At 47.6% G+C, this 15,225-nt stretch overlaps 1 protein-coding gene across 15 annotated transcripts in view; it reads right to left on the bottom strand.

Moving 5' to 3' along the window:
- The window catches only part of CHST15 (carbohydrate sulfotransferase 15), a 79,031-nt gene that overhangs the window by 26,373 nt on the left and 37,433 nt on the right, over positions 1-15,225 (bottom strand). For all 15 annotated transcript variants that reach the window (XM_023637643.2, XM_070255372.1, XM_070255171.1 and 12 more), the window contains 4 exons: positions 7,538-8,603; positions 6,487-6,826; positions 4,536-4,682; positions 1,417-1,573 (listed from right to left, as the gene is read on the bottom strand). In XM_023637643.2, coding sequence (XP_023493411.1) covers positions 1,417-1,573; positions 4,536-4,682; positions 6,487-6,826; positions 7,538-8,083 — 1,190 coding nt within the window. In that variant the 5' untranslated portion in view covers positions 8,084-8,603. The remainder of the gene's footprint in view (positions 1-1,416; positions 1,574-4,535; positions 4,683-6,486; positions 6,827-7,537; positions 8,604-15,225) is intronic.

The raw sequence follows: 15,225 nt of genomic DNA, 5'->3' as shown, positions 1-15,225 counted from the left end.
GGCCAGGAAGGTATGCCCTCCGAGAAGGAAGAAGGGGTGCACGAGGTTTCAGGGGCTGCTGTAAGGAACCACCACAAACTGGCAGCTTACACCAATAAGAATTTACTCTCTCGCAGTTCTGAGAGCTAGACACCAGCAACCCAGGTGTCAGCAAGGTTGGTTCCTTCTGGGGGTTCTGAGGGAGATCTGCTCCCTGCCTCCCTCCCAGCCGCTAGCAGTTGCTGGCAATCCCAGGCACTGCTTCTTGGTTTTTGGCAGCGTCACTCCACCCTCTGCCTCCATCATCACATGGTGTTCTCCCTGCCCTCTGTGTCCAAGTTTCCTCTTCTCATAAGGACACCAGCCACTGGACCAAGGCCCACCCTACTCCAATATGACCTCATCTTAACTTCAGTCCATCTGCAAAGACCCCATATCCAAACAAGGTCACCTTCACACATACAGTGGGGGTGTTAGAACTTCAACATATCTTTTGAGGGGGGCATGATTCAATCCAAACAAGAGGTAGTCAGCCCGAAGGAAAACAAGACAGAGAGGGCTATGGTTGCTGTCTTCACTATCTGGCAGGCTCTCCCATTTCAGAAGGATTAGACTTGGCCTGCATAGCTCTATGGGGAAGAAATGAGTCCAAAGTATAGACACTCCCAAAAGACAGATTTGGTCTCAAAATAGGAAGAATGCTGTCAGAGAGCTGTCCTGAGCTGGACTGGCCATCCTGAGTGGGGTACTCCCACCTAAGGGTCCTGGACCAGACTGGAGCCCTCTTATCTCTGATGTGGTGGTATCAGTCAGGGGCACATGGGACTAAATGATTTTAAGGTCTCGGCAGCCCCGAGATTCTGCCATCCACACAGAACTCATCAATGCCAGAAGCATTGCCCAGCGCTGGCCCAGCCACCCCACACCGTTCACTATCACGCTAGCTCTGTCTCATCCACACTGGGCAACCCCTGTTCTTTACAACAAGGCAGCTCAGTTGTCATTTTTCTTTCTTTTGGTCTCTTAAGGAAAGCTGGAGCTGACAACATAACGGCATCGGTCAAGTCAGGAGATATGGAATTCTAGGACTAAAACCCCTGCAGAGAAACTCAACACCCCTGATTCCAGGGGCGTCTCTCGTGCCCTGACAGACCCCAAGGAGCAGTCCCATGTCCCCAGGTCAAACTGGCCAGAGGCTGAAGGCCCAGAGAACAGGGTCAGAATGGCAAAGAAAACAATCCACAATTTGTTTAGACACAGTGAAGATCACCCCAAGAATAACATTTACGTAAGAAACAGCAGTAACACTGCAAGTTAAGCTTGTTTATTTAAAAAAAAAAAAGAAGAGGCAAAATCTTGTTTGTGACACGAAGACTGTCCTTCAAAACTGCCTTTTCTCCCCCCCACCCCCCGAAACAAAAACTCTAAACTGCTCACCTCTCCACGGGGTCCCTGAGCATGACAATCAGTTTTGCGTCTGGCTGAAAGGCGTGGATGAAGTCCTGGGTCAGAAAGGGCGGCTCACCATCCGTACTGTTGTCGTAGAAGAACATCCAGGCATTGTTATCCCACATGGTGGAGGCGCTGGCCTCCCCTGGAAGCGGAAAACACTGCAAATGAGCAGAGCCAAGTTCCGGGCTCCCACAGAGAAGCCCGTGTTAGGGCCACACTTGGCTCTGATGCCTTCCCCTTAAATAGCTGTCAGTGAGCGAGCTGGTCCACCACACTAGCAGACGGGACTCCAGGGAGAGGAGGCTGCTGACCACCCTCTGCTGCACTGACACCGGCGCCAAAGGACCTCCACCTGGAAATCAAGGTGGTCCATGCAACACAGCATCCCTCTTCCTCCCAGCTCCTCTCTCCAGGGCGTGCAAAAAACCTCTACCAGCATCCGGCCTCCCAATTTCATGATACTTAACTTTGTTCATGACACACAGCTCTGTGGCATTTTAAGGGCCCATTAAGAATGTGCTAGATGGTTTCCTTCAAAAAGAAACAGTGATAAAGAAATAGTTTGGGGAAGCTCATCCTCATTAGGAAATTGAATACAATCTGCATCAGTCTTTCCTTGAAATCACACAGGTTAGTCCGAATGAGAGGACAGTTTTCTCAGGTTCTATGTCCTGCACACCCACCCACCCCACCGCCCTGCACACAGCCAGCATCCACTCAGTACGGACTGGGGACCAGGATGCTGGTTCTAGCCCTTGTTTCATCATGGTCTGCATGAATGAAGGATGAAACCGTTACACATACATCTAGGACAGGGGTGAGGCCAAGACACAGACATTTCAACACTGCTTTCTCAGATAATTGAACCAATTCCCTGACTTTCTTTTTTCTAATACAATCTTCAGAGATTTCAAAAGAAAGGCAAATCAATTATACAATCGATTTCTCGACATTTTACATGGGACTATATAATACATCTCACAGGCACTTATTCAGAGAAAATATGAGCCAAGACTAAGTCTCTTTGCTGAGGGATGGGCGCAGTACACTAACGCAGGAGGTGGCAGGGCCCTACCTACTCTGGTGAATGTGAGATCATGCCCAGATGAGCATTTTTGTGCTGGTCTTTCTTTCTTTCTTTCTTTCTTTTTTTAAAGAGATAATACCATAGAATACAGAAAAAACAAGTCAATCAGAAATCCTTTGAAAATTCTACTCACAGTGAATAAGGGAATATGAGGACAGGGAAGTATCCAAAACTAAACTAGCACAAATTCTGTCAAATCTCATAAATGAACTGGTTCTAAAAAATAGAAGGATTTGTCCATCCATCCATCCATCAATCCATCCATCCTTCCTTCACTCATCGTTCCTCCATCATCCACCCATTCAGAAAGCATTCATTTGGTGTCTAATATGTGTCTGGCATTGTCTTGGCATTCGGGATAGAGGAGGGAATCCGGACAGACTATCCCTTCCCCTCTCAGACCTTACAATCTAGCGGAAGACTGACAATTCAATAAACAGTCAGAGCCCCACATGAGCACTCTGACAGGGCAGAGCAGGGGGCCATGAGAGTAGAGGCAGGGACCTGTGGCATGTCTCAAGCCCTGGCCCCAGAGAACTCAGCCACTCAAGTCCTGCGTGACTCTAGCCGCTCATTGAGGAAAGGCGCTCTTGACCTGTGGGCTGAGAGGAAGAAAGATTCTTATGCTTCTCCCATGGACCTAACTGGAGGAAGCCGAAGCAGAGCTGACTCACACATCAGGGCTGAGAGGAGTCCGGAACTGATGCGGTTTAACAAGCTCATTCTACAGATGTGCAGACTGAGTTCAGGATCACGAAGGCTGCCTTGTCACTTGGCACAGAGCCGGCTGTAGGCACCAGCAGGGCTAGATGCCAGCTCTCCATCTGCCTCTCCACTTCCACAAAACTCAGCAAACTCTGCTTTAGATAAATAGCAGAGCAGTAGAAGTATTCTTTATTTTTCCTTTTAAAATCTACAAGTAAGTAAAATTAGAAAGCCGAACTCAGGCTTCCCTTTTTCACTCATTATCTTAGGCTCCATTTCCTAACCTAGGATGCATATTTTTAGCTCTTTCACAAGAACATGAGATTTTCCCAGAGGCATACAGGGTGGGAATCACAGTCAAATATTAATTAGATTCCCACTTTGAGGTGTTTGGGCCCAAGGCTGCAAGAAAATAGCTAGTAGTCAATTCACACTGGAAGTGGGATATGATCTCATCTGGCTCCCAGGACTTGATTTATTTGAGTTTAAAAAAAAAGAAGAAATAAATCAGGGCTTAGGCATGAAAGCCTGTCCCCTTGATTACAACTCCTCTTAGTCGCTAATAAATTCATTGAATTTGGAGAATCAAAATATAATAGATTCAGGAAAATAAATCTGCCTCAGGTAACCGATTTAAGTAAAACACATGATTAGATTTCTCTCTTTCAGAAGGTGTAGGTGGATGAACACCTTCTCCTAAGCTGACTCCAATACAAAGAGCGAACAGATATGTTTTTTATAAAACATTCTGGTGAATTTTAAAAAAGTGATTATTAATCAAACCATTTCATTTTGAATGTCTAAAGGCATTAGGTTGACAAGGGCTGGGCTTTTTCAATAGCAATTAGTCACCAAGGATGTGTCAAGGCATCTATTTCAGGAGAGGCTGACTCTGTCTCCACAGGGTCCCAGTGGGCAAGGATTCCAAAAGCCACAAGTGTTAAATCAAAGACTAGTCAAGTTAATTGCATTTATGATCCCCCATCCAAACTTAGATAGGTATACCCCGAAAAGAAGTCAAGCATGCCAACTTACTTTAAATAAAAACAGAGAAATGGCAACTTTTTTAAAAGGCCATTTCGACTGTGCTGGAGTCTCCATGGAACTAGAAAGTCTACTAAACATTTCTGCTTTATAGAAATTGTACAAGCGATATGAATGTTTTAAGTAGGGGTAAGAGTGACAGCCAGTAGGAAAGTACTCTCTCAACAGATGTCAGCAGGCATCACACAAATGTTCCACAGCTAGAGTGAAGCCAGAACTGACTCAGGGCAGGAGCGGGGCCCCCTCAGGAGCTACGCAGAAGCCGTACCGATAATGATTCGATTCATCTTGCTCTGCTCCTTTGCAGAGCTGGCCTGCAGGCCTTGATGAATCTGGTGGGCGGCCAGGTCAAAGAGGTCCAGATAATCTTCCACGGGGTAGCGGTCCCTCAGCCCATCTCTCAGGCGGACGATGCCTACAAGAACCAAGAAGCAGGAGTTACTGCAGATAAAGCTGCCACCGCCCCGGGGAATGAGCAGAGAGGGATGGAATGGCCCAAGGGCCCACCTGCAGCAGTCAAGGCTGCCCCCAGTAAGCTGCAGGAGGGGGCAACAGCGGGAGGGGCATCTGCGAACTGGCTGCCTTCATTTAACCCCTGTGCGCTTCAAAGGGTGAAAGACACCACCATTAAGCTGTACAATGGCAGCTTATGGACGGCACACCCATTCAAGAACTATAAATGCATCTGCATGGAGGCCAGAGAGTTTGGGGCTGGTTAACATGTGCACCAGGTGAGACCCTGAAGTGGCCAGGCAGCAATGGCATCCAGGATGCAAACATTGTATTAAACAGCAAAGAGAGGTCTTAGCTGAGGTTCTGTCTCCCAGCCTATTCGATCAAGCAGCCTGTCCATCTGTCCAATCAAGGGTAACTGATGCTGGACAGGCACTTGAGTTGAACTTACTAGTTGCTCTGGCATCGGCCACACGCGGCCTAAAATTTGCCCCTTGCCTTAAAAGTAGGTACATTTCCCTTGTAAATGTACCAACAACATTCTCCCAAACCACAGCTACCAAACTTAAAGTGGAAAGCGGACCAAGAACATCAATGGGCCAAACTGCCAGAGGTTCAAGGTGGCCCTGGACACCAGATTCCAGAGGCACACCCCAGCTGCCCTTCTCCCCACTGGTGGGAACCTGGTTTTCATTAGGGAAAACCGTGAGACGTGTAGGAAGAACGCTGACAAATGAGGAACGCGAAACCCTGGCTCCCACGGCTGCCACCGCCAAACCATAAAGACACACTGACATCCTCTCCTTCACTCCAGGAGGAACAGCAGAAGGATGAGGTCAAACATTCATCAGCAAACACATTAAGTGTTGGTCTAAACTTAGGATCTACTAAGGAAAACTTTTTAAATTCCCTTCTAACCAACCTGGGTCCTTTACATGGAAAACACCCTCGAGGCACGCCCAGACTGTGGCATGTGTCACCCCTGAGCTCCAGTGACCAAACGTCTCCTGGCAGAGGAGGAAAGGTCAAGGAGAGGAAGCAGTGACCCAGGGCGGCAGGGTGGCGCAGGTTGGGCGGAACAGAAAGCAGCCTGTGGGAGGGATGGGTGGGTGGCGTCCAGGGCAAGCCCTTGGGAAACTGGTGCTGCAGCAGGGCCGCCCAGAACTCTCTCCACGTCCTTTTCACTGCGACCCCATGGGGCAGACAAGGCAGGGTGGAGAAAACGCGGCCACTGCAGCCCAGTGCTGTGCTCAGGGCCCTGGGCTGAGCGAGCAGGGAGCCGGCACCCCGTGTGCAGCAGCCTTTCTTCCGCTGTCTCCTCCAGGTGTGGGGGCTCCCGCGGGAAGGGCACAGAGCTGGGTTGCAGGGTCCCAACCGAATGTCCACCCGGCATCTGGCTGGCAGGCAAGCCAAGGCTCTTCAGGGCCAGATGAGTGGCGACTCTGCCCCCTTCCCCTTGCCCTGCACACAGCTGGCACTCGATACATGCTCACTGGGCAGCTGGGAGCTGGGTTCCAGTCCCCGCTGGATGTTGGCCTGTGGGACCTCAGACAAGCGAACCGTGCAGTCCCTGCATCCCAGAGCGTTCTCCCACCTCCCCGCCCCGCCACCCTCCCGGAGCCGCGCAGCGCCGGCTCACATCACGCCCTCTCCCTGGAGCCAGACCCCGCGGAAGGGGTGAGCGAACGAACGATCACGGCCCCGGGACCCAGGAGAGGGCCACCCGCGCTGGGCGCCCCTGCAGCCGGGGCCGCGCGCTCACTCACCAAACCGCTTCCGCGTCCACCAGTGCGGCTCCTTGATGGCGGAGAACTTGACCTCGGGGTGCAGCCGCAGGCGGTCGTAGAGGTCAGTGGTGCCGCACTTGGGCTGCCCGATGATGTAGAAGCGCGGCAGGCAGCGCAGGCGGAAGTGCTTCCCGTGCGCGTGCGACAGGTGGCCCCAGAAGGCCTTGCGCAGGGCGTCGAAGGTGGAGCGGAAGCGCTTGGAGTAGAGCACGTAGGAGTTGGTGAGGTAGGGGTCGGTGGTGTTCCTCCCCGTGAACTCCTCATACCAACAGGGGCTCTTACTATTCGGAAGGAATTTACTGGGGATTACTGAGAACATCTGCGAAGAAAAAGAACAAAAGGGAGAGACACACGGCGGGGTTGGGGGGGGGCGGGAATTACCAAAAACCCATTCTAACCACAATATGATCCCCCCGCCATACTTATTACGATGCTCAAATCTGAAGTATTACTTGACAATGACTAAATACTAAAATAAAGCCAAACTTGGTAAATAGCCAGTGACCATGTTTTTCCTTATCCCAAAATAAAAATAAAATTTGGAGAGAATGAAGATGGAAGTTTAATCAAAACCCATTCTACCGTGACTTATCCTTCACACACACACACACACACACAGGGCAGTCTAATTAAGTTAACAGTTGGAATCTCTTTACTACTTGTATATTTAAATGGCCACTAGAGACAAAAATACTAATTTGAAAAGAACAGAAACAAGATGATGGTGATCTAAAAGGAACGTTTACAGCCACCACCACATTTCAGGCAGAAGTCCTGGGATGGAATTAGGAGAAGGTGCGGTCCCCCGACATTTCTAGCTCTGCCATTCAGCACCGTGAATTCCCTTCTTGGTGTAAACAGATAGCACTCTCCCCGTGCACTCTGATCCATAAGGCTGTCAAATTATCCTCACATGTTACACTTGAGAAATTTTTCTGTCATTTTCTTTCTGTCTTCCCAAAGATGGTGACAGGAGAGGAAGAATCCATTTTTAAAATCAATCAACAGAGATTAGTACAAGGCTACTCACGTGCAGTTCCTGCTTCTTGAGATCTTCTATGGCTGGGAGTTGTCTGGTTGTGAACTCTATCCTGGCCGTGATGCTGTTGATAATTAATTTAATGCTTGGATAGTCCTTCATGTATGAAATATTATTTACAGAGGGTTGGTGATGTTGCTCTTTCGTGTCACTCGGATTTTCACTGTCCATCAAGCTAGGATTGCTGGGGAAGGCACCGTAGTGGAAAGGCGATGAGGTCAGAAGCTCTTGGTGGGCCCCAGAAAGGATGTAAGACGCCATCACCAAAGTCATTATTATCAATCCAAAAACGAGGCTACATCGCTTCCCCTTCTTGAAGCGAAAAAACCCGCCCCAGCTCTCATTCCCGTCAGCCCTCACTTCGAGAACAGCAAGCAAGTTCATCTGCTTACCGTCCACGCGAAATACAATTTTGTTTTCTCCTTTGCACACAGGGCACTCGTGGCGACTGTGATGGGGGCCTCCTCGGCAGCCAACCCGCTGTTCGTGTGTGTCGTCAGGTGACAACTGTAAGCAGCAATTAATGCAGTGCCTCATGGTAATGCCCTTGGACTGCTGGCCCACCGAGCCATGGGCGAGCCCCTGAGGAGTCCAGATGCATGCACGCCACGCTGGAACCTTTAAGGACGTCTTGTGGTTACATAAGGTGGTTGGAAGGCACAAGCAACAGAAATAAATATAAAAATGAGCAGGCGCCAAAGCACTAGAGAATGAGGAAGCACATTCTTTGGTTCGACCCTGAATGACAACAAAAGAAAATGATCTCCAACTGTCATGTTCTCTAAGAGCCACTGCAACTGTGGAAAAAGCCAAGAGTTCAGGAGCAATTCTGCCTGTCCTTCAGGTTTTTCCCATGGCACAAAACGAAATGGAAGAATTCTTGCTGGAGAACATAGAAACACCCAAGAGCTTAGAAGATATCATGGTCTTCTCAGTGAGGGATGGACTGGCATGCCATCCATGGAGATGCCCACGGAGGTTTCTTCTTTTACATCCTGAGTTCCTTTGAAAGGTTTCCTCTTCACGGGGAGCAAAATCTTTTAAAATGTCAGATTACCTAAACAACAAAGAAAAGAGGTTTTATTCTGTTACGTGATGACAGTAATAACCCAGGGGTCATCTTCCAAGGAGAGAAGTGAACATCTCTTTTCTACTTCTATGTTTCAGCAGAGCCTGCTGGGTCACAAGCGGGTCACAGAAAGTCCTATAGGGTAAAGGGAGAGGTTTCAGGTCCTTGGTGCTTACTTTTGGGGTTCAATCTCTGCCACCAAACATGGCCCCAACATCAGCACCACCAGCACCACATCAAACATCTCATATTTTGCACAACCCGTGTCCCCTCTAATGCCTCCGCCTGGACACATCTAAGTTAGCGGATCCCCAAAGCCAGGACTTGGCAATCATTTTCAGATTCATGCAGTCAGTGACTACAAATTTGAGGGATGAATTGAAATATCAGTGTTTTTAAGTCAACAAAGTTCCAAGAAGGAGGATGGTTAGGATGAGAGCAGGCAGAGAAATCTGTTTTCTCTCCCAATAGCACCAATAGTCTCTTACCTAGAGCTAACCTTGATTATCAGGTTAGCAAGCAAAAGTTAATGAAAATTTAGAAGCACTGAAATGATTCTCTCCTTCAATGGAGCGTATCATAGAAAAAATCATTTGACTTGAAGTTATTAAGCAATTCAATCCGATGTACAATATTCCCGAGTAGCACAACACTTCAGACCCTGAAATAATTTTTCACTTTCATCATTTTGGGGAAAACATGATTCTTAAAACTCCATTAATAGAATCCTGTGGTTATAAAATGTATTGTTGCCCAAATGACACTTCTTTGTAGATGTTGTAAAAAGAGCAAAAAACGAGACCTACTTAGTTTCTAACAGTGGCAGACCACTGCTAACTAGCTGTGTTTCCCCATGAGTAAAATTAGGTTAGGAGTACCTCCCTTCGCAGTTTGCAACAAGTACTAACTTAGTTAATGCATATGAAGAGTTTGCAAACAGCCTACACATATTTAGCATCCCATAAAAGATAGATAATATTAATAATACTAGCATCATCAACAACTCCTACTATGATGATTTTTAATTGCCAGCGAATGCCAAGAACATGTGAAGTGGAATCAAAGATGGGAGATCCTATACCACATTATTTTTCCTTAGCGCCTGAGAATTACCCAAGGGCGGCAGACTCACCTCAGACTCGGTAGGGACACGCTTGTCAAACAATCCTTGCTGTCCCCAGAGAAAGTGTATTAACTAACCCTGCGTTAAACCCTCACCGTACTGGCTGATGGGCTGAGCAATCAGAACTCATCAGCAGAAACACTCCCTTGCCTTGGACCAAAAGGTCCACGTTTTATCAAAATATGATGACCAAGAAACAGCCAAGCAGCGTTTCGTAAAATGTCCTCCACACACTGTTCTGCATGTTGTCAACGTGTTCTGTGCTTAAATGACTTGGAGAAAAGATGAACAAAATCACACAGATTTCTTTACAGCAGGACTTTTCAGGGCCTTTAAAATGCTAATAAGCCCTGTGAATCCACAGGACAGGAACATAATACACAAAATTTCCAAACCATAATTGGCCATGGAATTCTCACTAATGTCCCAAGGAACCAGTTTGAGAAATGCTAGTCAGTAAAGGCTGGGATATGGGACAGGGACATTCTGAGAAGAGCAGAGGAGTCGGGGCTGTGGGAGCAAACTGCTCAGGAACCAGGCCAACATCCCAGGCTCCACGGCCCCCTCATTCCTGAGGGCAGTTGCAGATATGTCAGGAACCTCAAGGCTCACATCTCTGCCTCCCACTTGCTGAACCACCCCTGACCCATCACTTGGTACAAACAATTCTTCCAAACCAAAGAAACAAAAGGGCAAGATCCTCTACTTGGAAACCCCATCACTAAGCCAAGAAAACATTGTTTACATGTCAAAGACAAGGCCATACAGGGTCAAATGAGACTCCAACCAGGATCTCAGCGGGAGTGAGTTCACACTCTTCCGTCTCTCTGGCTGCAGGAGGTCTAATTAGACTTTTTTTAAAACATGGTGTTTGAAGCTCCAAGACAAGAATGTACAAAATCTGGACCCAACAGAATGGGCAAAATATTCCTAAACAAGAACAAAGGTTTCTTATTACAAGCAAAGTAAATAAATGGACCTGGGTAGATGGAGAAGCTGACAGTCTCAACAGAGAGTCTCGCAGCCGTGGCGGCCAGAGCATTTGTCTCCTGGGCAGGCTGTACCCCCCAGCCAGAGCTCCCACTCCATGTCTCACTTTTTAAACAGAAAATGGGGAGCATAGAACTGGGGAGACAATTCCAGCTATGTTAAGGGCCCTAAAAAAAGTCAGATACGGTGTTATCATCCCCTATAATTCATTCATTCATTAGCTCCTTCTTTCAGCAGATCCCTACTGTAGGGTGACAGTTTACTGGGCACAGCTGAAGACGCAAGTCGGGTGTGGGGGCCTGAAGCCAATACAAGAGGAGGACGTGATATAATAAAAAATATTTGCTTTTGTCCCCAGTTCCTGGAACACAGCTTCTAAAACCCTTGGAATTTCCTGAGTGATAGGGGTAACAGCATCACTTTTGTTATTCTTGACAAGTCCCTTATGACCACACCTGAGTTCACGCTAATGAGGTGACTTTTGACGAGCTACCAGGTAGTTTCAGGTTGGGGCTGCTCACCAGAAAGACCAAGCTTTGATCAGAGGGCTGGAATTTCAGCCCCGTCTCCCCAGCCTCCAGGGAGTGAATCACCAAGGGCCAATGATTTAATCAACAACACCTATGTAATGGAACCTCCATCAAAACCCCTAAATCACAGGAGAGCTGTCTAGTTGGTGAACATATGGAGGTGCTGGGAGGGTGGCTCACCCAGAGCCGGCATAGAAGTTCTGGGCCCTCTCCCCTTGTCTGGCCCTCAGCGTCTCTTCCATTTGGCTGTTCCTGAGTCGTATCCTTTATAACAAACTGGTCACAGTAAATAAGGCGCTTTCCTGAATTCTGAGCATCGTTCTAGTGAATTAGTGAAGCTGAGAAGAGATGGTGGGAACCTCTGAATTTGTAGCCAAATCGGACAGAATGCGGGTAGCTGGAGGCCCCAATATGTGTGAATGGCTTCTGAAGGGGGAGCAGTCCTGGGGGACCGAGCCCTTAACCTGTGGGGTCTGCTCTTAACTCTGGGTAGGTACTGTCAGAATCGAATCGAATTGTAGGACACCCAGCTGGTATCTGGAGACTTGGAGAATTTGCTGGTGTGGGGAAACACCAGGGGGAACCCTCTCTGAGAGAAAATATAAAACTATTTTACGTTTACAAGTTTTACCAAAACATATGGCCAGTGTACATATGTAAAATACACCTTGATAATGTTGATTAAAAATAACAGTCATGGGAGGTCAGACCTGTGGCGTAGTGGTTAAGTTCCGTGTGCTCCACTTCAGTGGCCCGGGTTTATGGGTTCAGATCCCGGATGCAGACCTACACTACTCATCACCCATGCTGTGGCGGCATCCCACATCTGAAGTGGAGGAAGATTGGCACAGATGTTAGCTCAGGGCTAATCTTCCTCAGCAAAAAAACAAAACAAAATCAAACAAAAAACAGTCACATGACCAAGTGAATACATGGCCAGGCGCCCTTGGAAGTACAGGACCTGGAGCTTGAAGGCTTCCGGGACCAGTCCTTGTCCAACTAGATGGGAGTGTTGCAGGGGTGACCACAACATGGAGGCCTTTTCCCCAACTGGAGCTTAGGTTCCACCAGGAGTTGAGGGGGCCACAGGGCAACAGACAATGAAAAAGTCACAAATGAGTAAAGTCATCATCGCAGACATCAAGAAAGGCTATGAAGCAAATAAAGAGGGAGAATACAACAAAACCATCAGCAAAGGGCCAGATAATTCTTTGTTGTCAGGGGCTGTTCTGCGCACTGTGGGTTGTTTAGCAGCATCCCTGACCCCTACCCCTGGTGAAAACAGTCACCTGAGGAGAAGGGGAGGTCCAGGAGACAGGATGGCCAGGGAAGACCCGGTTTAGAAGGGGACATCTGGATGACAAGAAGGAAGCAGCCATGCGGGGATCAAGGGAAGTAAAAGCCCTGGGAAGGAGAGAAGCTGGGGATCAAAGCCCAGGGGGACCCGGGAGGACAGACATCTGGGCTGAGGGGGCAGGTGGGGGGCAGGATCGATGGGAGAAGAGTGGGGGACCACTCTGCAGGGCCTAGAAAGCCAGAGTCACAGCTGGGATTTGTCCAAGTGCAAAAATGGATGCACACTACCTATTCTTTCAAAAGGATCTTTACAATACATATAACTATTAACTAACACAGCTCAGTGAGGAGGAATCAAATTAATGTGACTGCATTGAAAGGAAAATGGATTGCAGCTCTGTTCCTGAATTGGCCTTTTTCATATGCCACAAACTGTACCCAGAACACTCATTCAGAAACCTAACACTCAGGTTGTTCTTCCTTAAAAAGCAAGCAATGCATGTCCCTTGCACTTCACCTGTCTGGAATGTCCCTGTGGTGGTGCCAGTGGACTCGGATTAAACAGGACCCTCGGCGCTCCCATTCAGGTATTAAAGCAGAGCGCTCAGGGTTACATTTCAGCGAGACTGGTTCCCAGCCTGGGCTCAGTGCTGTGCCCCGTGGAGGCAGACTGTAATTGTGGGAAGCCGGTACCCCTGTGAGGGATCAGATAGCTGGTCCCAAAACAGAAAGCATTCAATTACCCAGCCCTGGCTGGGATGCCCCCTATTAACCTATGTATCCCAAGCATCATTAGCAAGCCATTTATAACAAAATTGTAATCGAGAGACCCAGAAACACCACTTTAGATTAAGTAATTGAATGCCCCCTCGGTGTAAGATCGATAAAGGGCATCCAATTTCACCCTAGGAAAAACTTATTAAATTATTGTAGCTATAAGCTGATATAGCAGAAGAAAGATGTATGAAACTTCAAAAGAAATCTGGATGGATTTAAATAAATAGCTTCATTTAGGTAGAACATTTACATCTGCCCTCTGGGAGGAGAGAGGAAAAAAATAGCTAATTACGTTATTTTACTTTTATGTTTTAAGGAAAAAAATTCAATGGGTCTTAATTAACCTTTACTAAAACACGAAGCCTTCTTCTGATTAGTATGTCTAACTGCTGACATTTCTCTTTGGGCTATGTATATGGAAATACATTTTTTCAAGGGATATTAATCAACAAGTGGAAGAAGGAAGATTTTTCACATTTAGCTCAAAGATATCACAAGATTGTCGCTGAGACTGAGAAGAATGCTAACAAGACTGGACAGTTCTGTACAGACAACAGATTATCAGTTTCAGTCTCACATCTGGAGTTTTATGCTTTTGATCACAGTGCAGTCAACAAACAGAATAAAGCTGCACCCCTTGGTTAGCACCCCCTGGCCTAGAGCAGAGTAGAAAGAACACAGCCTGCAGTATGCAGGCCAGAAGGCTCAAGTCAGGCCCACCTAGTGATATCAGACAAGTCACTTAAGTGATCTGGGCCTCTGAATTCTAACAGAAGTCCTTTTGGTGACAGATCACGTACAGCAATGGAGCCTGGGTGCCACAGTCGCGCTACCCGGCTTTGACTTTGAGCAAGTCACTAAACCTCTTTCCTCCTGTTTCCTCGGATATAAACTGGGAATAATCACAGGACCTCCACCATAGCACTGCTGTGAGCACTAAGTGGACCGTTCAGGTGCAGTGCGTAGAAGCCTGCCTGGCCATAGTAAGTGCTAGATAAATGCTAGCTATTATTATATATACATAGTCCTGGCCACAGTAAGTGTCTGATAAGTTAGCAGTTTATTACTACTTAAGGTAGATTGCATCATTGGTTCCAATTTATTATCCTCCCTGTATTCACATCCTTCGCCACATGAACGACTTCGCACTTCCTCCAGCTAAAGGAGTGGAATGCACTTCTCTACCCTTCAGTTTGAGTTTGGAGACTTGCTTTGGCCAAGAGACTGAGGCAGAAGTGACAACGTGTCAGTCCCAAGGCCAGGCCTTAAGGCGGGTCGTGTGTGTCTGCTTGCCCTCTGCGCCTCTGCCATGGCCATGGAGGAACACAGAGGCTCGGCCAGGCTCAGGAGAGACACGTGGAGCAGAGCCACCTGGCTGAGCCCCACCTGCAGCAGCCGACACCTGCTGACCCCAGCCAATCCCCAGAGACGCACGAGAAATAATAAACGGTTGCTGTTTGAAGTCACTGAGTTTTGAAGTGTTTTGTCATGTGGTAAAAGCTAACTGATACACTCTTCTACAGGTTATAAACAATAGAGGTTACCAAATTAAACCAGTATAACTGTATGTTTATGAGTTCCAAAAAGTGTGTTTATATGAGTAAAGTGAATCAGGAGCAATTCAGGCCAGAGCAATTCAGCCAAACACCCAGTGAATCAAATGAATTAATGCTTTGCCTTAAAAAACCCCTTGCTAACACCAGAAGCAGATATGCCAAAACAATGCTGGAAACCCAGATGGCAGCTGTTCCCGAATCAAGACATAACTGCCCAAATATCACACACCAGGTTATTTTCTGGCAAAATGAGTGTTTATGACAACCACGGCTGTTACGTCTTAGTTATCTGGACAAGTGACCCCATTCTCCCCACTTCCTGATGAAGACACCTTCCT

Source organism: Equus caballus, chromosome 1, assembly GCF_041296265.1.
Source record: "Equus caballus isolate H_3958 breed thoroughbred chromosome 1, TB-T2T, whole genome shotgun sequence".
In the NCBI taxonomy this organism is placed as follows: domain Eukaryota; kingdom Metazoa; phylum Chordata; class Mammalia; order Perissodactyla; family Equidae; genus Equus; species Equus caballus.
The sequence above is the reverse complement of the archived record's forward strand: the minus strand, read 5'-3'. Positions and strand labels throughout refer to the sequence as shown.